This window comes from Rhyacophila brunnea, unplaced genomic scaffold (assembly GCF_057557595.1).
Source record: "Rhyacophila brunnea isolate RB1 unplaced genomic scaffold, BYU_Rbru_1.0 scaffold_23, whole genome shotgun sequence".
In the NCBI taxonomy this organism is placed as follows: Eukaryota; Metazoa; Arthropoda; class Insecta; order Trichoptera; family Rhyacophilidae; genus Rhyacophila; species Rhyacophila brunnea.
In genome coordinates, this window is record NW_028232893.1 from 12376905 (window position 1) to 12401233 (window position 24329).

The 24329-nt window shown below is 31.8% G+C and overlaps 1 protein-coding gene across 1 annotated transcript in view; it reads left to right on the forward strand.

Moving 5' to 3' along the window:
• The first annotated feature begins 519 nt into the window (after window positions 1-519).
• Window positions 520-24329, forward strand: part of LOC147069511 (uncharacterized) — a 71195-nt gene continuing 47385 nt past the window's right edge. The window contains exons 1-3 of the mRNA XM_085950824.1: window positions 520-593; window positions 694-778; window positions 22613-22744. Coding sequence (XP_085806950.1) covers window positions 716-778; window positions 22613-22744 — 195 coding nt within the window. The 5' untranslated portion in view covers window positions 520-593; window positions 694-715. The remainder of the gene's footprint in view (window positions 594-693; window positions 779-22612; window positions 22745-24329) is intronic.

Sequence of the window (24329 nt, forward strand, 5' to 3'; positions counted from 1 at the left end):
TGAGGAACGATAGTTTAGAAAAGCACTACGTCGCAACATTAATTGCTTAAAAAAGGACTAAGCGCCACGCTTTATATCGAAAACGAATACTAAGTCTCATGGCACAATATGTTAACCAAACGGCACTTAGTGCCTTTTATAAGTCCCATGATACATATTAACTAAACGGCACTTAGTGCCTATTTAATAAAAATAATCACGCTGCCTTTTACACCCAAAGCCATCTTTGGATATCCATATAAGTTTTCATCTTACATATATAGTATATAATATTAGGCAGTTATAGATTTATTTAGGATATTGGCAATGGCACATAGTACCTATTCTTCTAGTTCTAGTGCCAATTATATTTTGTGTATTGATTATGCATTTTGAGAATTAATATATTTAGTATTGTTTTTACATATATTATTATCGTTGTACCTAAATATGAATACGACAGACATATACGTAAATACACCACTCTATAATAAAAATATGTGAAAAAAATATTATCTAATTACGTTCAGTTGGAAATGCAGTCGCGGACAGACGTGATATAAGTGTGACATTGTTTATGTGGTAGAGGCAGCTGATAATACCTAGAAACAAATGTAATTGTTTTATTTTTAATAATCAATATTAATATATATTTTTTTTATTATCTAATAATGATTATTTGACTCCTCAAAATGTATATTCTATAAATTTCAGTAGAGAACCGTTTTCTACAACCATGAAGACCTACCATTTGGTGTTTCTCTCAATTTTCCTCGGAGTTAGCGATGCAAGAACACAGGTCAGTTTATGTTTTATTTCTAATTAATATTAAAATATATCACCATATTAAGTAGGTATTGTAAATGTAATTCATTCTGGGACGTTATCGTTTATAGTGAAACAAGATACTTTGTTTTATCTCTATGATACAGATTTTCCATATGTTTTGTTTCTTTATAACAAATAAAACTGGTGGGCGGTGCTGATCTGTATGAAATGTGCACTAAATACTTATCAATATAATATAACACTGTTTATGAATTAAAATATTATTAGCTAAGTATCTGGTTTTGTTACATACATGATCTAATATGGCGTGGTTTGGGACTTAGTATTTGATAGTAAATAAATTATTAAAATATCATCTTCTCCCTCGTTTGGTGGCATCTTATATCGAGCGCAGCTCCGATCCGTGAAACCCCCGATATTAGATTTCCGCCTCGTGAAAACAATAATTTGACCATTTGAGATATGTAGGTTATGTACAAAAAATGTATAATAATAGTATAATAAGTTTGTTAATATTTTTGGAAAATGATCGAGCGCTCTGGTTCGTAAAATTGTCAATTTCCAATTAGGGATTCCAATCCCGGGATCCCGAGCTATTTTCGATACCTATGAATCCCGGGATTGATAAACATAATCCCGAAACTTTTGAGATTGATTTTTTTTTTAAATTTTTATGGAAAATAAAATTAAAACGAAAATATAACAGAAAACATACTTTTAATAACAAATAACTATATTAGAAATAAACTGAGTATGAATGAAGTTTGATTTATATCCATGTGTAAGTTGTCGATTCATTTTATTTTTTCACATAAATTAATAAAAATGAGAAAAATTGGAAAAACAATGCTTCGCACCATTAACAAAGTAATTCCACCATGATCTCATACGTTTTAACGGCAGTTTTATATTTGGCTGACTAATTAGATTTATGAAGCTTTACTATCAGAAACTTCTTTACCAGTCTTTACTATCAGAAACAGCAATCTAATATTAAATTCACATTATTATTTATATTACAATATCATTTACTCCATTAAACTTATATATTTTAACAATAAATATCTTAAATAGTATAAATTATACTAGATTTATTTTTGACCGATTTTATCAATGCTATTTGTAAATATATTTTTTTTATATTAACAGTGGAAAAAATCCCGGGACCAATCCCGGGACTGTCATATTGTAATCCCGAAATCCCGAGATCAGAATTTTGGCTCGGGATTGGATTCCCTAATCACAACGCCTTCGACATGTACGCACTAGATTCATGGCAATGTGCTCTAACAATTAACCTAGGGGCATCTAATTACGATGAAATTAACTAGTAGTTATTACAAGAAATGATTATCAAATAGCGTTAATTTGGCTATCGTATTTTTTGTGTTTTAAATCAAGTGCCCTAATTACTAACCGACGTCTGGATCTCTCCCAATTTTAGTTATAACGTACTTGCATTTGCTAATAATTTAATAAACTATTTCTTTTATACAACGTATAATTTATGTGAATTATTCGTTGGACAAAATAAACAATTTATTCAGGGCTCGAAATGGACCGGAGCGCCGTTCCGGTTCATAAAATCCACAAAATTATCGCTCCGTCTCGTGGAAACATTAATTTGACCGTCTGAGCTAGATATTTCATATAATAAAAAAATAACACGCTTATTTTTATAAATCACATTTACAATTAATGTAGTATAGTATAATATAGTTGATATTTTCGTAAAATTATCAAGCGCTCCGGTTCGTAAAATTTTCCATTTCGAGCGCTGAGTTTATTAAGTTAATTAACGATGTCCGTGGGTCCCGCGTTTGAATCTTGGGTCTGGAAAATTCACCTATTGTTTTTCAGTATATGCTTGGATCCAGAGAGCCGACATGATAGGTTGAGCAAGTAGCTAGCATTCATTTCACAGGAAAGCAAAGCCTTTTAACACAATCTCCAATCGGTGGAAGCCCACATAAAAAATAGCAAGCACCTACTTATTTAGATATTTCACCGTAGCACAGTTCGCCGGGAGCTTTCTTATCGGAAAGAGATGGCCGTATAGGTACTATACCACCGCATCTCTATAGCACCGAGATGAAAAAAATACGCGTTGTTCGTGGAGCATTGCAGACAACAATGTTCCGATTTTATTAGATCCTAACAGAACCTAACCTAACTTAACCCAACAAATAATCCAGTATATCGCCTATTTTCAAAATTTGTTTGTCGCTAGCTTCCTGTAAACCGATAAGAACCGTGTTTTATTTATACATGAATTTTATCTCAGTACTATACGACCCAAAGAGGTTGGCCGGTCTTTAATATACGACCATATATTTCCGATACAACATTTCACGGTGAAGTGTGATATGGCGAACTGCATACGTACACATTTCGTTTACATGTAAGTTGTACGTATGCAGTTCATCGTGGGACACTTATTCGTGCGCCGCAGTACGTGAAACATGAGTTCGTATAACATTTTATCAAATGACGAGTTCTTCGTTGACCATTTCATTTGTACGTATCTTACAAAATGCGGCGATAGTTTGCAAATAGTACTGTTCCAATTAGATTAACCCTAACCTAACTTAACCTAGCCTAGTAAAGACATCTCATAAAATTCGCCACATGTTGTAGCATACGTACAAATATACTCCACGGTGAAATGTTCAACGAAGAACTCGTCATTTGAATGTTACACGAACTTATGTTTCACATACTTACTGCGGCGCACGAATACTTAAGTGTCCTGCGGTGAACTGTTTACGTACAAATTTCCGGACACGACATAGTTATCATTTAATATCTAATGCTAAATAAATATCTTTGTATGTATATAGGTAGATATACATCCTATTCTTATCATCGTCATAGTTACTTGCACATATGAACAATTTATTTATTAATAGTAAAAGTATGTAAGTGTTATCTTAAATTCATTAAATACGGTACGAATATAGTATATTCCATATAGATTTAATTACTATGAAAGAGTTAATTAAATGCACTTGTCAATAATGTCAACTCTAGATTGTGTTTCCAGAACGTTTTTAGTCTGGTCCAATCACTAGGTACCAGGTCGTATAGGTCGCTTCAGTGGGTTACAGGTGTGCCTGATGCCAGCGGATCTATTCTATAGATCAGGGATGGCCAGTGCGTCGATCGCGAAGGTATTTTTGGTCGATCGCGGACATAATAATGTACTGGACTACTTCTTATTCAAACGAGTCAAAACTACTTGACGTTCCAGCTCTTAAAATCCGCTAGTTCTTATCTCTTCTCTTACATATTATCATTATCAAGAAAGACAGTCGTGCGAAGAACATAAGTGATGAGCTTAAACTTGGAAGAAATTCTACAGGAAAACATTAATAAAATAAATGTAAATTCGTATCCTTGCAATTTGACGAGTCGGTAGATTACACGGATATTGCACAACTATGCGTTTTAGGTTTCTTAAAAAAGTCGACAGCGGCGCTATTTTCCTCGAGGAAAATTTACATTTTAAAATACACGGTTGTGCGATGCAATTTGATGTGATATGATTATTGATGTAATTAAATGATAATTCATGTATAGAATTTATTTTAAGTATGTTTCCTGGCCTAGGGTTGCATGTTACTTGGCTACTACAAAATTTCTAATATTCGATATACAAGTAAATTGTATAACTATGTCGAAATTACAGTTAATGTGTACCTACTTAATTTTTTTAGAAGTGAAAGACATAATAATATAATATTATTGTCGTTAATTTGATTTTTTTGTGCGTATAAAATATCTGTTTTCAAGTGATATGTCGATATAATTTTTATAGTCGATCCTAGAAAAGAAAAGTGTGACAATCCCTGCTATACATAGATAAGGTTACTATCGGCGGCTATATAGAGTAGTTTAACATATTTATTTATTGAGGCGGTTAACCATACAAGATCATAATTTCAAGCCAAATATCCCGCTAAAGGATGAACTTTTTGTTTGTTGGACCGATTAGTATAATATTAGGATTTTTCTTAACTGTTTTCCCTTGAAAGACTTGTTTGAAAAGCGAATGTAAGTAGATTCAACAGCTCGATACTTAGCTAGATCACATGTGGGAAAGGGCATTAATGTACTCACAAGACCCAACCCTAGCAATAATAGTCAGAAAACCGAGGTCTGCCTCTCAGATGTCACAAGGTCTCATTTTAAAAGAAAAGGTAGGGGAAAAATGTTACAATAAGTTAACCTTCTGAACTGTCAAAAATTGCTATGTTTTAACGGCACCTCTCTTGGCTGTTAACTTTTAGATTGAGATAGACAGTTTTGACACTTTAGACGGCTAATTTATTGTAATAATCATAATACCTCAATACATATATATGATAAACTACCCTCGATAGCAGCCGATAGCCGTCTTAGGTATAGACTAGACCCACTGATGCGATTTTACTATCAGTAATATTGACAATGTAGGGTCCGCTTAAGGGCTTGCTTACACGGGACTAGTACTAATCATTAGTGCGTGTAGTGAGTACTAATAATTACCACTAAGCCCGTATAAACAAACCTTATGTTTATTATTACATAAAGTATTGTTGTACATATACATCGGACACTGATTTAAAGTCAACGCTAGTCACCTGTCAACTTATTGTATCAATTATAATACCGTAAGATGCGCAGATCAGGTGTGCTTCCATTTGAAACGTTAACTTTACTAATCGACTATTCACGATAGATCTGCTAACAAACCCCTAGGCAATGCAGCATACTGCAGCAGGTTGATGGAGGTGCAAGGGGAACAGTGATGTCTCTACGCAAACTCCCTTTTTATTTCCAGTTTAAATTTTTCGCGAAAATCCTTGCAATTGAAGCGAACTGATGAATTCGCAGAGCCGGGTGTATCAACAGTGAATTTGTGGTATGAGTGTGTCTTCATTTATTCTTATGTTGTCTCATCTAGGAATCGGGGACTGTCGTGTCAATCTCTTTTTCAGTCTATATTAGTAACGACTAGCGCGCTATCAAATACACAACATTTGTGGAGCTTATGTAAAGAAAGCCTTAGTGAGCTTACCCCATATTTGATTTTAAATCTTCTCCCAACATATTGTAATTAGGGATTGCGATACCGGTATCTCAAAACCGGTATTCAATTATTTATCGATACGGAAATACCGATTTCAAAAATCCAAAATACCGATATTTTCGGTATTAAGAAAACACACATACTTAAGCATATTATGTTTTTCGTAAATAAATTTAATGTTATTTATTCATTACTACTAGGTACCTACTATACTGTATATTAGATTATTTTAATGTATGAGTTGAATGCTGCCAAAACGCAAATATATTGACTTAAACCAACAAAATTTAAATAATGAAACAAAATCCCTCAAATGTACCTACCTGTAGAATTGTCGTGATGAATTAGCATATTTCGAGAAAAAACAATCGTGGCAAGTATTTCCAAATATTCTATAACTCTTGATCCAGCGTTGATAGTACATCCAACAAACGTTGAATTTGACAGAGATTTTCGTGTGCCTGGACTTATATTTGTGAAAATTTGCAGTTCTAAAATATTATGATTATTTATACATATTTATAAAAGTCAACCTTATAAATTTAGGTAGATACTTTAGGTTGCTATAAAATAATGTTTGAAATAGATTTTAATAGCTATATTTTATTGATAGATACTTCTTTTTTCCATATGTTTTAACGAATACCGGTATTCAATAAGAAATTCCTAAATAGCGGTATTGATATTATATTCATTCAGTATTGCAATCCCTAGTCTCATCATGCCAGACCATTGCCCACTGAAGAAGGAAGCCGATACATTACACGACTGGTCCTAATTTTCGCCCCTCCCGTTGTCTATGGATGACCCGTCATTTCCTGTCATTATCTATAGAGTGCTCATACTGGCGCGTCTGTCGTGTTCACTTGTCGGAGTATTCTTAGTTTCAGATTTCTTTCAAATTATTTGAACGTATCGTGGAGACCTTGGAGTTCATCTGATTTAGTGGTTATGTGTTATTAATAATTGGAAGTGACGATCAAAGTAAGTAAACTTCTTCTGTGTATAATAATATCATAATCAATGACATTATTAATGGACAACGCACTCATTACAGTAGCTAGCAAGTAAAAGCGACATTCGCACATGTATAGGTAGACGTCACGTGACAAAATTTCCTAATTTCCATTATGCGATATCACGTATCGGGAATTTATAGCAATATCACCTTTATTGTAATGGCGTCAGAACAGTGTTTCTATTGTCAATGTTTATTTGAGCGAGCGATATTGATATTAAAATATGAACTATGCCATTCGGCAGACCCGACAAAAAGCATCGTAAATTTATAGCAATACAACCTTTATTGTAATAGCGTTAGAACAGATTATGCCAATCGCCAGACCCGACAAAAAAGTGAGTGTCATTTTTTTCCACATGCTTTGTCCATATTAATGTCATTGCTCATAATACACTAGGACGTTTGTCAATGTAACAGTCGATTCTAAACGACAATAGCTAATAACTTATTTATACTCTTCAGTCATTATATAATACCAAACTCTGCTTGCAAGTACGTTATCAATAAATAGTATGGCAGTGGACCACTCGTTGCTTGTGCAAAAAGTTATGCTCAGGCTTTATTAATCTAAAGATGGCGGTGGCCAGACTCTAAAATATAATATATTTGAGTAATTTTACGAACCGATACGCGTACCAATTTACCAATACTAAAATATTTTAGATTATCTGACGGCAAATAATAATATTAGGTACTAATATTAAAAAAAAAAAAACAAAAAAAAAATATTTTATTGTATAGAAACAATAGATTGTGGTGCATTAATTACTTTTCAAGTAATCGCCGGTCGCAACAAAAAAAATAAATCAATAAAAACAAATATTACGTTGATGATTTAACAAGAAACATGATTAAGAGGTCACAGTTTGGCCAATAAAATATTTAATGCATTTAACTAAATATCAAAATATTCATGTTTTAATAATTGATATGCTGTAACAGTTTTGACGGTCAAATTTTACATCGATTCGATTATTATTGTCATCAATGTATTACCTAATTCTGTCGCAGGGTGTAAGAGTTTTAAAGTCGCTCGAGAATGTATAGTTTTACATACATAATTATGAAAACACCTCAGAGAAAATATAAATATAATAGTATAATAATATAAAATATAATATAATAAAATAAGCGCCTAGTTTCAAAACCCCCTAAAACGATTGAAGGTAGGTTTGAGAAATTTGTTATGTTATAAAATGAGAAAAACTCATACCTATTCAATCTGTGAACTTTTTTGTGTATTTATTATTTTAAATTCGTACATTCTAGAGTATTTTGGCTTATCCATTTTAGGGGTATTTGAAAAGCACACCCAACCATTTTAGCGGGTTTTGAAATTTACCCTACTTTTTTATCATATCTACGTATTGACGGTTTTTGGCGTTTTTTTTTACGTAAAATCATAATATACGTCATAATATATGTAAATAAATCCATCTAAATACATATCTAACTCAAAAAAACTCAGAAACCGTTTTTTGGGGATTTGAAACTATGCGCTTCATATGAAATCTTTCTAAAAAAATACGACACCCAGCGGGATTTGAATCCGCGTACCCTGGGATTCGCGCCAAGATGCTCTAACTCTTGTAACATTCTTAAATTTGAATATTTCATTGAATAAAATATAGTTATTTGTAGGTATAATATATTTTTCGGGTTTGGGTCGAAATCCCGAAGGCCAAAATCCCGAAGGCCGAAATCCCGAATGCCGAAATCCCGAATGGCCGAAATCCCGAACGGCCGAAATCCCGAATGGCCGAAATCCCGAATGGCCGGAATCCCGAAGGCCAAAATCCCGAAAAATAAAAAAATATAAACAATAATAATTTTCAACCAGCGGTACCCAAATAGGCGGCTCTTTAACTTGCGTGTGTAATTTACCAAAATAATAAAAATAGTTTTATAAAAACTATTATTAATTATGGATTGAAGCATAAAAATAATTTTCAACCAGCGGTACCCAAATAGGCGGCTCTTTAACTTGCGTGTGTAATTTACCGAGATAGTAAAAATAGTTTTATAAAAAACTATTATTAATTATGGAATCAACCATAAAAATAATTTTCAACCAGCGGTACCCAAATAGGCGGCGCTTTTTCTTGAGTGTGTAATTTACCATGATAATAAAAATAGTTTTATAAAAACTATTATTAATTATGGATTGAAGCATAAAAATAATTTTCAGCCAGCGGTACCCAAATAGGCGGCTCTTTTTCTTGCGTGTGTAATTTACCATGATAATAAAAATAGGTTTATAAAAACTATTATTAATTATGGATTGAAGGATAAAAATATATTTCAACCAGCGGTACCCAAATAGGCGGCTCTTTTTCTTGCGTGTGTAATTTACCATGATAATAAAAATAGTTTTATAAAAACTATTATTAATTATGGATTGAAGCATAAAAATAATTTTCAACCAGCGGTACCCAAATAGGCGGCTCTTTTTCTTGCGTGTGTAATTTACCATGATAATAAAAATAGTTTTATAAAAACTATTATTAATTATGGATTGAAGCATAAAAATAATTTTCAACCAGCGGTACCCAAATAGGCGGCTCTTTTTCTTGCGTGTGTAATTTACCATGATAATAAAAATAGTTTTATAAAAACTATTATTAATTATGGATTGAAGCATAAAAATAATTTTCAACCAGCGGTACCCAAATAGGCGGTGCTTTTTCTTGAGTGTGTAATTTTACAAGATAATAAAAATAGTTTTATAAAAACTATTATTAATTATGGTATGAAGCATAAAAATAATTTTCAACCAGCGGTACCCAAATAGGCAGCGCTTTTTCTTGAGTGTGTAATTTTACAAGATAATAAAAATAGTTTTATAAAAACTATTATTAATTATGGATTGAAGCATAAAAATATTTTTCAACCAGCGGTACCCAAATAGGCGGCGCTTTTTCTTGAGTGTGTAATTTTACAAGATAATAAAAATGGTTTTATAAAAACTATTATTAATTATGGTATGAAGCATAAAAATAATTTTCAACCAGCGGTACTCAAATAGGCAGCGCTTTTTCTTGAGTGTGTAATTTTACAAGATAATAAAAATAGTTTTATAAAAACTATTATTAATTATGGAATGAAGCACAAAAATAATTTTAAACCAGTGGTACCCAAATAGGCAGCTCTTTTTCTTGCGTGTGTAATTTACCAAGATAATAAAAACAGTTTTATAAAACTATTATTAATTATGGAATGAAGCCCAAAAATAATTTTCATTTTAAATATCATTTTAGATGGATAATAACCTAATCATAATTATCAAATGCGCTTGTAATACAAGCCTTGTATATTGATTATAGGTTTTATCGGAATTTGATTTCTGATGATGGACAGTTCAATGTGGTCTTATCTGAGAACGAAAGTGATAAAGCTGTCTTTTATTAATAATTATCAGGTATACATAACATTTTCATTAGCTTTGTTAATACGTAGTCATGTTCCAAACTCAATCTGTAAGTTTTCTTTCTTTTTTCAACCATGTCCGATCCAGGTTTATTTTTTTACGAGAAATGGATGTCAGCCACTTCCTCAACTCATTAGGTCCATACTCTGACTCATACACAAATTAAAAAGGCAATATGTGTACTTGTACAGACCCAGGATTCAAACCTGGGACCCACAAAGCTATAGACCGACGCTTAAGCCACGCGGTCATTGTGGGAATAGTCTTAGTTCAATAAAAACAAATACGTGTAACTGACAAAGTTAATATGCATCATTTATGTCAGATCCTAACAGCTCACTTCCACCCTTCACCACTCTAAAACCTAGCATCCAATTAAATAACATTTTTTTGTATTTTAACTAATCAATATGTACGTTTCTTAAAACTCACAATTTAAAAAAAACCGTCGTAAAATGTGCGCTCGTTCAACACCCGTCTTTGATTATTATAGGTATCAGATTTTATCGGTATTTTTATCACTTAAATGTAGTGTGATAAGTTTGTTGAATTTAATAAAAATATTTTTGAATAAATCATACTTTCTATATTTCATTTTTGAAAATCGTGAAATCTCTTTTATTTATATCAAATCTAGCTTAACACTGGCGACTTTTTCGAGACTCAGGGTCGACTTGGACTAGTAATGATATGAAATAAATATAATTATGTACAAAAACGTTAAAGAAAATTTAATTTTATCGCAGTGATTCCAAACCTTTTTCATGTCACGGCACACTTTTCAAATTATAATATTTTCGCAGTACATTGAAAAATACTTAACATGTTGGTTGACATATAACTTCATTCGGACTTTCAAATTATCGTTTTTTATCCATTTTTTAATTTAATAATTAATTTAACCACATCAGAGTTTTGACCAACTAGATTACTAGAGGGACATTTTTATATGTATCATATAATAGCGATTTCACATTGATTTTATTGAATTGCTAGCCATAAAAATTATTCTGAATGATAGCAAATATAAACTCTTCCTTATAATCATTATCTTTAGTGACTTATTATGTCACACTGTTAATTGCATTTTTTTGAAATAATTCAATCAACATAAATAATATTAGGTTATTAGTTTCAAAGTCGGTAACCTTCATAAATACTTTTATTTGTATTGTTCTTGACTCAATTTCTGTGAGTACAATTCCATCGTACATATGTATTTTCATAAAATATCAAATCCAGCTCCGATTGTTAGTTAAATAGAATTAAACAGGAAATCGAGTGCAAAGTTGAATACATTCATCAGGCTCCATTTTTTATATATATCAACTCTATACATGATTTTTTATTAATTCTAATGACGTTAATGATATTTTATTTTACTACTCGCTTTTCCTAATTTATCATTAATATGTTTGCAAAAATAAAATATTCTATTTGTTGTCCTAAATGTGCTTGACAGCTGTTGTTTGCGAGTGTCTCAAAATGGTGGAATATGCAGGTTACCAACTTTGAAATTAACAGCCTCATAATATGCAAAGCCAGTGCTGCTATATTCCACAAAAACAGTGAACTTTCAACATAAAAGATAATTCACCAGGGAGAAAATGCTAAAAAATGATAAACATTCATCGAAAATATAATATGCTATGGCGTACATATTTTTCACAGTACAGTTTTTTTAATACCAAATAAAATTGCGCCACAAGCGACATCTTTACTTTAACATACTAGTAGTATAAAAAAAAATGTGGGAAAAGTTTATTTTTACTTTTTGTCAGAATTTCTATGATTTATAAAGAAAATAGAATGAAATTCTGCAGTATATTTCTTAATTGTTTCCGATACCCGTTTGGAATCACTATTCCATGGCCCTACCAAAGTTTTTGGTTATAAACATAATCTAAAAATGTGCTTCATAAGGATTTAATTATATGTATCCATTAATTATTTTGTTCATTTGATAGTAAGTATGATAAATTGTATGAAGGGTTGCCAACTTTTATTCAGATGAATGAAAGTTGAGAAACTTTTTAGCTCTTCTGGGAATGTTTTTTTCCGGGACATTTAAAAAAATAATGTGTATTGAGATAGAAAATTATTTTCTTACTTCATTCCATAATTAATAATAGTTTGTTTTTATAAAACTGTTTTTATTATCTTCGCAAATTACACACGCAAGAAAAAGAGCCGCCTATTTGGGTACCGCTGGTTGAAAATTATTTTTATGCTTCAATCCATAATTAATAATAGTTTTTATAAAACTATTTTTATTATCATGTAAAATTACACACTCAAGAAAAAGCGCCGCCTATTTGGGTACCGCTGGTTGAAAATTATTTTTATGCTTCATACCATAAATAATAATAGTTTTTATAAAACTATTTTTATTATCTTGTAAAATTACACACTCAAGAAAAAGCGCCGCCTATTTGGGTACCGCTGGTTGAAAATTATTTTTATGCTTCAATCCATAATTAATAATAGTTTTTATAAAACTATTTTTATTATCATGGTAAATTACACACGCAAGAAAAAGAGCCGCCTATTTGGGTACCGCTGGTTGAAAATTATTTTTATGCTTCAATCCATAATTAATAATAGTTTTTATAAAACTATTTTTATTATTTTGGTAAATTACACACTCAAGAAAAAGCGCCGCCTATTTGGGTACCGCTGGTTGAAAATTATTTTTATGGTTGATTCCATAATTAATAATAGTTTTTATAAAACTATTTTTATTATCTTGTAAAATTACACATTCAAGAAAAAGCTCCGCCTATTTGGGTACCGCTGGTTGAAAATTATTTTTATGCTTCATACCATAATTAATAATAGTTTTTATAAAACTATTTTTATTATCTTGGTAAATTACACACGCAAAAAAAAGAGCCGCCTATTTGGGTACCGCTGGTTGAAAATTATTTTTATGCTTCAATCCATAATTAATAATAGTTTTTATAAAACTATTTTTATTATCTTGTAAAATTACACACTCAAGAAAAAGCGCCGCCTATTTGGGTACCGCTGGTTGAAAATTATTTTTATGCTACATACCATAATTAATAATAGTTTTTATAAAACTATTTTTATTATCATGGTAAATTACACATGCAAGAAAAAGAGCCGCCTATTTGGGTACCGCTGGTTGAAAATTATTTTTATGCTTCAATCCATAATTAATAATAGTTTTTATAAAACTATTTTTATTATTTTGGTAAATTTTACACTCAAGAAAAAGAGCCGCCTATTTGGGTACCGCTGGTTTAAAATTATTTTTATGCTTCAATCCATAATTAATAATAGTTTTTATAAAACTATTTTTATTATCTTGTAAAATTACACACTCAAGAAAAAGCGCCGCCTATTTGGGTACCGCTGGTTGAAAATTATTTTTATGCTTCAATCCATAATTAATAATAGTTTTTATAAACCTATTTTTATTATCTTGGTAAATTACACATGCAAGAAAAAGAGCCGCCTATTTGGGTACCGCTGGTTGAAAATTATTTTTATGCCTCAATCCATAATTATTAATAGTTTTTATAAAACTATTTTTATTATTTTGGTAAATTACACACGCAAGAAAAAGAGCCGCCTATTTGGGTACCGCTGGTTTAAAATTATTTTTATGCTTCAATCCATAATTAATAATAGTTTTTATAAAACTATTTTTATTATCATGGTAAATTACACACGCAAGAAAAAGAGCCGCCTATTTGGGTACCGCTGGTTTAAAATTATTTTTATGCTTTAATCCATAATTAATAATAGTTTTTATAAAACTATTTTTATTATCATGGTAAATTACACACGCAAGAAAAAGAGCCGCCTATTTGGGTACCGCTGGTTTAAAATTATTTTTATGCTTCAATCCATAATTAATAATAGTTTTTATAAAACTATTTTTATTATCTTGGTAAATTACACACGCAAGAAAAAGCGCCTCCTTTTTGGGTACCGCTGGTTGAAAATTATTTTTATGCTTCATTCCATAATTAATAATAGTTTTTAATACTACTATATTAATTATATAGTTAAATTATACAATCGAGATAAAGCGCCGCCTTTTGGGGTGCAGCTGGTTGAAAATTATGTTTTTGCTTCATTCCATAATTAATAATAGTTTTTAATACTACTATCTATATTAATTATCTAGTTAAATTGTACAATCGAGAAAAAGCGCCGCCTTTTGGGGTACCGCTGGTTGAAAATTAATACTGTTTATATTTTTTTATTTTTCGGGATTTCGGCCTTCGGGATTCCGGCCATTCGGGATTTCGGCCATTCGGGATTTCGGCCGTTCGGGATTTCGTCCATTCGGGATTTCGGCATTCGGGATTTCGGCCTTCGGGATTTCGTCCGGCACCCATATTTTTCAATTAACTGGCCGAGCGGCTGAAGCGTCGGTTTATAATGTCGCGTGTCCGGAAATTTGTACGTATGCAGTTTGCCGTATTTCACATACCGCGAAATGTTTTATCGGAAATATATAGTCGTATATTAAAGACTGTCCAACCTCTTTGGGTCGAATAGTACTGAGTAAAAAATCGTGTATAAATATAAAACACGGTTCTTGTCGGTTTACTTACAGGAAGCCAGCGGCAAACAAATTTTGAAAATAGCCAATATACTTGTTATGTTAAGTTAGGTTACTTGAGATTCGTTTAGGTTAGGTTAGGATCTAATAAAATTGGAACATTATTGTTTGCAATGCTCCACGAACAACGCGTATTTTTTTCATCTCATTCCGATAAGAAAGCTCACGGCGATCTATGCTACGGTGAAATGTAATACGTACAATTTACAAGTAACCAACAATGTGGGAAGCCCCAACGATGTATGACAAATAACGAAATAGGTACGTGTTATTTCTTTATGTGGGCTTCCACCGAGTGGAGATTGTGTTAAAAGACCTTGATTTCCCGTGAAATGAATGCTAGCTACTTACTTGCTCAACCTAAAGGCCGGTACGGACTGGGCGAGTGATATAGTAGAGTGGCGAGTGAATTAGTGAATTAGTAACTGAAAAGTGTCCGAACACAGTTCATTAGTGAGTGACGCGTCAAAATGAACAGAGCGTCGAGAACGACGGATATTTCAAACGGACACCATTCGCGCGACACGAGAGTGCTGCCGTCTGTCGTAACTTCAAAAATAATTCAAATTACACTATGCAAAAACGGCGTTGTTGAATTAAATCGATTTATGCTCCAAATTCCTATTGATACTAATGATGAATACTATTTTACATAGGATACCTACCTATTATATTTTTGTGGTTGCATAAATTTTTGTATGCTTACCTATGTATTTTTGTAGTTTGTTTAGGTAATAAATAGGTACTTACTTTATGCACAATATTAAAACCACACCAGACATCTATCGAACCGCCAAAGAAATGTCTTACACATTCCCAAATGTAGAAATATTTTTTTAACAATCCCCTTATCTAACGCATCAGGTGAAAGATCGTTTCTGTTTTAAAGCGTGCAAAAAATTATTTGAGAAGTACTATGGGAGAAAAAGATTTAATTTTGTATATAGAGCAAGAAATTTTAAACCGAATTGACACTGCCAAAATAATTGACGAATTTGCAAGACGAAAATTTATTTAAAACATGTTTTTTTTATTTTATTTCTATTACCTTTGTTATATTTTATGTTAATAAATTAATGAGTGTTTCTACGCATAAAACTTTTTTTCTAACTTGAATTTGGGGGGCCCGAAATTTTTACCGCTCAGGGCGTCCGCTTGACTTGATCCGCCCCTGATTTTATGCTCCATTGTCCTTACTGACTATAAAAAATATAAACAGATGATAAATGAATATAACTTATAATTATTATTCTTATGAACACTACGATAATGTGTACCTACCTACCTACGTCTTTACCTACTTTCAATAACAACAAGTTTTCTGTGAAATATTTCCATTATTTATCAAAGTTTTAATCAACAAATTATCCACACTACCTACTGACATGACATAATATCCTTCATACTGAGTGTACAATGTACCTAAACGGAATAATAAATGAATATAATAATTATATATAATAATATAATATAATATATAATAATCATAAGATAATGTGTACCTCTTTACCTATCCTCAATAACAACAAGCTTTCTGTGAAATATCGCCATTTATCTACGGATCTATCAACACACGTTCGCGACTTTTTGTCGCATTGAAGTATAATAATATAAGTTATGTTTTTTCGAGTAGTAATCTTTGTTTCAACGCTGTGCCCATAGATGTTATAAATATAGCTGTGCCATTCCTACGGCAGCCGACAACACTAATGCACTCGCCTGTTCAGACTTGGTTTGTGGCTTGTTTAGTATATAGTGAGAGGTGCAGCGCTCGGAATGGACAGGAACGCACCGGAGCGCCGTTGTGGTTCGTGGAATTCCAAAATATACCGTTCCGGCTCGTGGATTCATTTAAAATTGCGTTGCGGTTCGTTAGATTGAGATAATTATATATGAATGTATCTTTTAAAGTTTTTCTCAAAATTAAAAATTAACGAAGTTATGTTATGCCGGGCGTGCAAGGGTTAAAAATAAAAATAATGACATCCCTAAATTTCTTTCAACCTTCTTATTTTGTGTCAATATGTCCATGCCTAAATGCATTGTCTAAATAACAAGAAACAACCAGCTGCAAGCGTAAATTACTTTATTACCCAAAAAAATGTGCCTATTGTGCCGACACTATTTGAAAACTCTTAAAAAATAAAGTATACATTGTTTAATAATTTCTAAAGGATGAAACATTTCAAATCTCAATACAATCTTACCTTTGACTATTACGCATTGTTAATTTACTTGCCTACTAATTTATTATATTATTTTATTCGGAGTGACAAAAAATATTACTTCGCCATTTATTTTCGGGTGAATGAATTGTGTTTTCGGTGGATAAATTAATACAAAAAAGTTTGATAATTTGACTCGTGCAATAACGCTATAATATTCCTATTAGTTGCCTTTTAAAATATTTTGTATTATTTAAGATATAAATACGTTTCTAAACAAAATTGTTTATATTATTAGTTTGGTGTTTTTTTTGCTGCATTCTAGTAAGTTTTGTGTTTTAATTTTAACTGTGTGTTTAACTTGATTTTTTATTAAAAAAATGTTCTAAAAGTTGGTCAAAAATGTCATCAGGCGAAACGTGTTAACCGAAACTATTGAAAAATATTTTGTCGCAGGTAACGTAACGCTGGCCACATACCTACACAATTTGATCATTTAAAAAATGATATTGAGTGGTTATTTATAAAAATAATGAAGGTATAATAAAGTAGTAGGTAATTCGTGTAAATCTGCAAAAACCACATTACATTAGGAATTCACTCCAATAACCATTGACGTGGCAACAGATGGTATTCATCTCAACAATTGACTTTTGTTAAAAAAAGTTTATGACGTGTCGTAAACCCCTATCTTTACGATCTTTAAAACATTTGTTTTGTAATTTACATTATTGTTGAATTGCGACTATAGTACAATAAATCTTGTGATATAACTACTACATTCATTCATTTATTTGCCATAGGTCATGATGAGTATACTTTTTTGTAAGTGAATTTTGTTGCTTCTGGTAAGTTTTGTGTTTTAATTTTAACTTTGTGTTGAACATATTTTTTAACAACAATTTGTTCTCTTAAAAGTTGGTTAAAATTCTCAGCAGGCGATAGGAATACCTTTATATCGTCGGTGTATTGTAAAATGGGCGAATTAACCAAAATACTATTTTACAGGAGGAGGATTTTTAACCTTTGACATTTATTTATTAATTACCTGTGGATGAATACTGTCCTTATAATAGGCTTTATAATATAATATTTTAAAAAGTCTATTATGTTAAATTCGCTTTTTATTCGTAACACTAAGTGGATAATCACCCTTACAATTATCGTTTTTAATAAGTACTTTCCTGTGGGATACAAATTCGCCATTTTTACATAATTATATTATTATATAATATTATTATATACCTATATACTATTGTCGCTGGTATCTGATTTAAGATAATTCTGGCCACACGCACAATTTGATAATTTTGTGGATATTTATAAAAATAATGAAGGCTTAATTACGTAGTAGGTACTTCGTGTAAATCTGCTAAAACATTAGGAATTCTTTCCGGTGGACAATACAGTGGCAACATCTGTTCTGTGATTCAATAATTATTATCATCTCAACAACTTGACTCGTGTTAAAAAAATATTTATGATAAGTCGTAAACCCCAATTTTTACAATGAATAATATGATTTTTTCTACAAAAATGTGTTTGGGCCATTGACGGTTTGGGCAGAAAATATTGAATAGCCTTCTGCAGAGTTTATTTATTTGGGACGTTCCTATTGTATTACAATTATTATTACATGCATTGTAGCTTGTGACTTTAAAAATAATAGAAATAATACATAGGTAGTGTGTAGAGAACTTTTACTTAATTTTTGTTTATAAATTTGTTTAAAAAAAAAATAGGAATATCCTGCAATAAAAATGTACGACAATCATAATATCTGTATTGTATGTAGGTACCTATTATCATTTCCATGGCAATAATAATGTGAGTAGGGAAGGACGAACAACATAGATTAAATCGTTTAGAATAAGTAGGTACTAACAAATTAGGTACCTATGTGTCCAGTGCGGACATCTAATTATTTTAGGTGGTGTTAAGTCATAGATTATTAAATAAATACGGTGGTAGATGTATATTACAATAATGGTAACCAAAGCATCACCATTGTAACATACCATGCATACAATACAATATTAGTCCTTATAATGTTGAATATAGTAGGTACTAATTAATGACAATTTTATATTATTCTATAAGAATCGCGCTTAGCAACCTGAGTTTCACCTTCCGTCATGTTTTATCTTATATAAATGAAAATGACACACCATTGGTAATTTAATTACAAATAATGCTATGTTTACGTTGTTTGGATGACTTGAAACTTTTATTAGATGTAGGTACGGCCTTATGCCCCCTTATAGTGGAGAAGGTTCAAAATAAATCTTTGAGAATCCTTTAAAGCTGTGTGGATAGTGGATACTATCCATGGTTTTATCCGATTGATTTCTCAAGACGTATGCTTACATACTGTATTCTGAAAGTTAAAAAGAGAACTAGGTATTTAGGCTACGTACTTTTTCCAACTTATATCTACCCAGTACAAATGAGAACTCTGCCATTATTGGTACTTAGTATTGATTTTATTATATATTATTTTATAACTTTCTTGATAATCTAAGTTGTTTGTTCTGCCAAGGTGCAATAATTGCTAATGATAATTGGGCAGGAAATAACTATGTTCAACCAAATCGCTTCGGATAATCGTATATTCCACCTGCGTGAGAACGAGTTTATGTGAACGTTGTTTTATAAATTCTTGGTATAGGTAGGCACTTACTGTTTTTTCTAATACTATTTCTTTATTTTTTAAACACTAAATACTATTTCTTGATGTTTGATATTCTGTGCTCGTATTTAAATGGAATTTGTAAAATTTTCTATAAGTACGTAAATAAATTTTTAATTTGAATCTATAAGGTACTTATGTGGATATGTTGTTTGTTATGACTAATTAATTACAAACTTATCTATCCCAAATGAGACAGTAATATAAGTTATAATCAGTGACGAGTGGTGGTAAAGGTATCATGCACTGGTTATAGTGGTAGATAAAGTAAGAATAAAGAATAATACAATTTTTGACGGTATACTTTGTTAAAACAAGATTATTTCGCCTGCGGCGCTGACAATCCTTACCAACCTGCCAAATATAGATCTACGTAAGAAGTTTAAAGTTTATTGTTGCATTTTTATATCAAAAGTACGTACGTACGTAAAGAAAGGATTAGCATAAGTACTTAGTTTCGGAAAATTATACAGCGTTCCTGTTCGTGAAATTTTCCATTTCGAGCACTGGAGAGGTGGTGGGGATCGCTACTCGCCAGAAATAATAGAATAAAATGGATCGGATTGACTGACCATTTTACTAAACTACTGGACTAAATTTGTCTGTTCAGACACGGTTTTTTACCAAATCACTCGCTACTTCACTAAATCACTGGCTCAGTCCGAACAAGGCATAACGAGGTATGAGCAATGTGACCAGACGTCTCGTTTTCACCGGTGTTCCCGAACATAGCTTCGGGACGCCAAAATGTCCCGTTTTCAAAAAGAGAGATTCACAAGAATGTTCGTATAATATTATTGAATATATTATTATCTTATGTCTGCTCGGCACTAATGCACCAGTAGTAAGGGTCTTCTCTATTAAGGCTATACCTCAGTTGAGGCATTGTCTAAAAAGATCGTGGCTAGGCGATGCGCGGATTGCGGGTCGCGGGTGCAAATGACGCATGCCGCACGAAATATAATTTGTCATTTAAATCCAATATGCGTCCGTTTAATGTTCTGTTTGTTGTTCTATTAGTAACAATAATAATATATTCATTGAAATGTTTTCTTTTTCAAGTAAATAGGTAACGTTTTTAGTCATCTTTACACGATTTAAGAATTAATACCCCCGTCGCCATCACGAAACAAATTGACGTATTCACACCTCGACGTTCCCTCTCCGAATGCCAGCGAGTCCAAAATTTCGTCGCGCCTATAGTTGAAAATTATTTGCCGTTTCACTGATGTATCGTCGAACAAGTTGTGGACGAGTGAAAGTAGATGTCCTTAAAGCAATGTTGATTAGAAAAGTAAATTCGATCAAATCCTGCCAAGAATTTCATTCGTTTTTGAAATCAAGTATTTAAGAAAATTTTTTCTTGGGAAAACACCTAATAAATTTTCATGTATTCATTCCTGTATGTAGTTTTCATTAATAAATAAAATAATATGTACCTACTATGAAAAAATATGGGGGAAATGAGAACATTACTATCCTGTCAATTGTATTGTATGATAGTGTGAGGTGTCTAAAACGGTAAGTAGGTACCTACCTTTTTGTTTAGGTGTCCCGGTTTGGGGGAAAAAATAAATGGTCACGTTAGGTATGAGTCACTCACTTATTCTATTTGGTTCATGTTCTCATTCCAAACACACATTAAAAACACCATGTAAATTTACCAGACACGGGATTCGATCCCGCGACCGCCAACGTCAAGAACGAACTTTTTGCCACTTAAGGGGGATGTCATAAAAAGTTTAGATTTCATAGAGCCATCTATTCCCCGAATTACAAAGCATATAGGTTAAAATTATATCAGAATCTAATTCTAATTACAATCCAATTTGAATGAATCTTCGAGGCATCTTATCTAGATGTCACTGTAATTATATATTGATAAAAAATCTAAAAACAGATGATATAATTACAGTTATTATTTAAACAATGTTATATATATTTTTTGCATTTTATTTCAATCGGACTTTTTTATATTTTGTCAGATTATTATAAAAATATACGTGGACCATCGACCTGGTAGTACCTTATAATAATTACTTATGTGAGTTTAATTGTAATGGATTGGATTGTATTAGAATTTGGATTTGGATTTTATAGTAATTGTATTAAAAAAATATATACATATAATAATATTGTGTAATGATATTTATATGTGATAACAATCTGTAAATTATTGACATTCTCATAATAATGAAGATAATTAATTAGGTATGGAATCATTAGACCATACACATGATCTCCATAAAAATGGCGTCATAGACTATTTTACAACACATTTTTAGAAAATAATGATTAGATTACCTAAGTAAAAATATAAATATTATCAATACATTATTAGAACAATCCAAAGATGACAGCCGGTTTGGTGATTTGAAAATAATTAAATATACCCAAAACATTGACAATAATAATTTATTCTCATCATAAGAAAATATACCTAACATCTGAATAGAATAGACCCATTAGGGACTCAAAACAGTACGTCGAATGTGTTGATAATTTATTTTGTTTGGCATTCACAAAACGTAGGTAATAATAATATGTAGGCAGGCACACTGCAGGGTTTATTTGGAAAGCATCTGTCAGTCGGCGCTATTATTAAAAATATTATATAGCATATCATTAAAGATTAAATCCACCCGCCCATGATGACCACGCGCCGCAGCAACTTTTCCCGTAACACGCCCTCCGCCGTTTATATGAGTCAATCGCTACGGCGGAAAGGTGGACATGCGTGCAGGGGGGACGAACACAACTTTTCCTCGGAATTCCTCAGTTTAGTATCATGTACACCGGTGGCGAATTTAACATTTTTTTAAATCAATAAATTAACATGTTAAAATATCAATAAGTCTTTTTTGCTTTCAGTCCTATGAAAATTCGACGTCATATATTGCGGGGGTTGTGGAATACTACCCCAGTAGTGACGTGTCGATATTTGACCGGTTGGATAAAAACTTGGAAAATTACATGAACTTTATCAAATTGGCAAAAGATAAGGTAAGTCATAATAATACTTATATCACAGACTATAAAACCAGCGACATCTATTATTTATTTTGGTACATTTGATGATTGTTCATATTCTTGTAGACTCAGTACAAATTATAAGACGGTTTTGTGTAGCTTTTTGTGCTCAAAAATAATAGTTTAAACTAAAAGATTATATACAATAAAATTTAATTAAAACAACTGATAATACTGACTATTCATATCGGCCAATGGGTAGCCATATAAAGAAAATCCTATCGGACAACAAATATTATGTTGGTGTTATTGACCGTCTTAAATATTAAATTCACCCTTACCGACTTTCATATCAAAGGGCGGCACATTTTACAACTTCAAATTCAATTTATTTATTTTTAGCATATTATGGATATTACTAATTGTAAGTTTACGACGTTCACAACATGTCATGAAACAATATTATAAATAAAAAAAAGTAATTAAAACGATAAAATGAAAATATAAAAAGAGAACATAATATAAACATACAAAAGCAGTGAAAATACAATTATACTTCTACATAATATACAAGTTCAAAGAAGTACACCAAGTTTGCTAAGAAGACCCTATTTTAAGAATTTATAAAATAGCGTCCACCTAAACTCACCCTCACGCAAGTGAAATATATCAACACCGGAAGCAATTTGGTTGAACATCGTTGTCGCCCTTCCAATTGGCATTACCAGTGGCAGGTTGGTTCTGCACCTTGGGAAAATAAACAACTGATGCTCTCTATTTCTAAGATAGTTATCAGGGACACACGTCATGTCAACACTGCCGAGAATGGCAGAGTTCTCATTTACACCACGTATAACTTGAAAAAATACGTAGCTAAATAAAGATCTCTTCTAAATTGCAGACTGCAGTATATAAGCAGTATGTAAGTTTTTAAGGGGATGACGATTTCGATAGGGATGATTTCTGGGTAACATAAATTGCTTGATACATGGGCAGTAACGTCCCGAAATAAAGCTCCGTCATCTATCAATGTTCATTTAAATTGTATATCAATCAGGTGCGCACACAGATTGTATGGGGGAGGTTCATTTAAAAAAAATCCGTAATTTAATGATTTATTTATGGTTTTTCTAGGCTGCAGAATGATTTTTCATAGTTGTGTTTATCTATGTTATGTTTTTTCACGGTTTTGTTTTTGCATGTCCTATCACAGGGTTTCTCAAACTATGTTCCGTCGAACCTGAATAAGTGTTCCGCGACAATTTTAAAAGGTTTTATACACTTTTGCAATATTTTCTGACAACTAGTAAGGACGATTCCTGGGTTCGGAATCCATTTTCCGCGACAGCTAAACCAGTAGGCTTAAGCGCAAGTGACTATAAAAATCTTATTGATTTAATTAGTGACTCTGATTTGAAGATCAGCCTTTAAATGATTTCTGGGCGAGTTTGTCAGAAGAGTACCCCAATTCTTCAAAACAAGCTATTATTGCTTTCATGGCCCCCACAAGGGGGGCTGATAGGGCTTTAGCCCGGGGGCACGGGCTCTGGGTGGGCCCGGCGTTCCGGGTTGATCAAATAAGTAACATAAACACACATCACAAATTTGCTTTAATAGT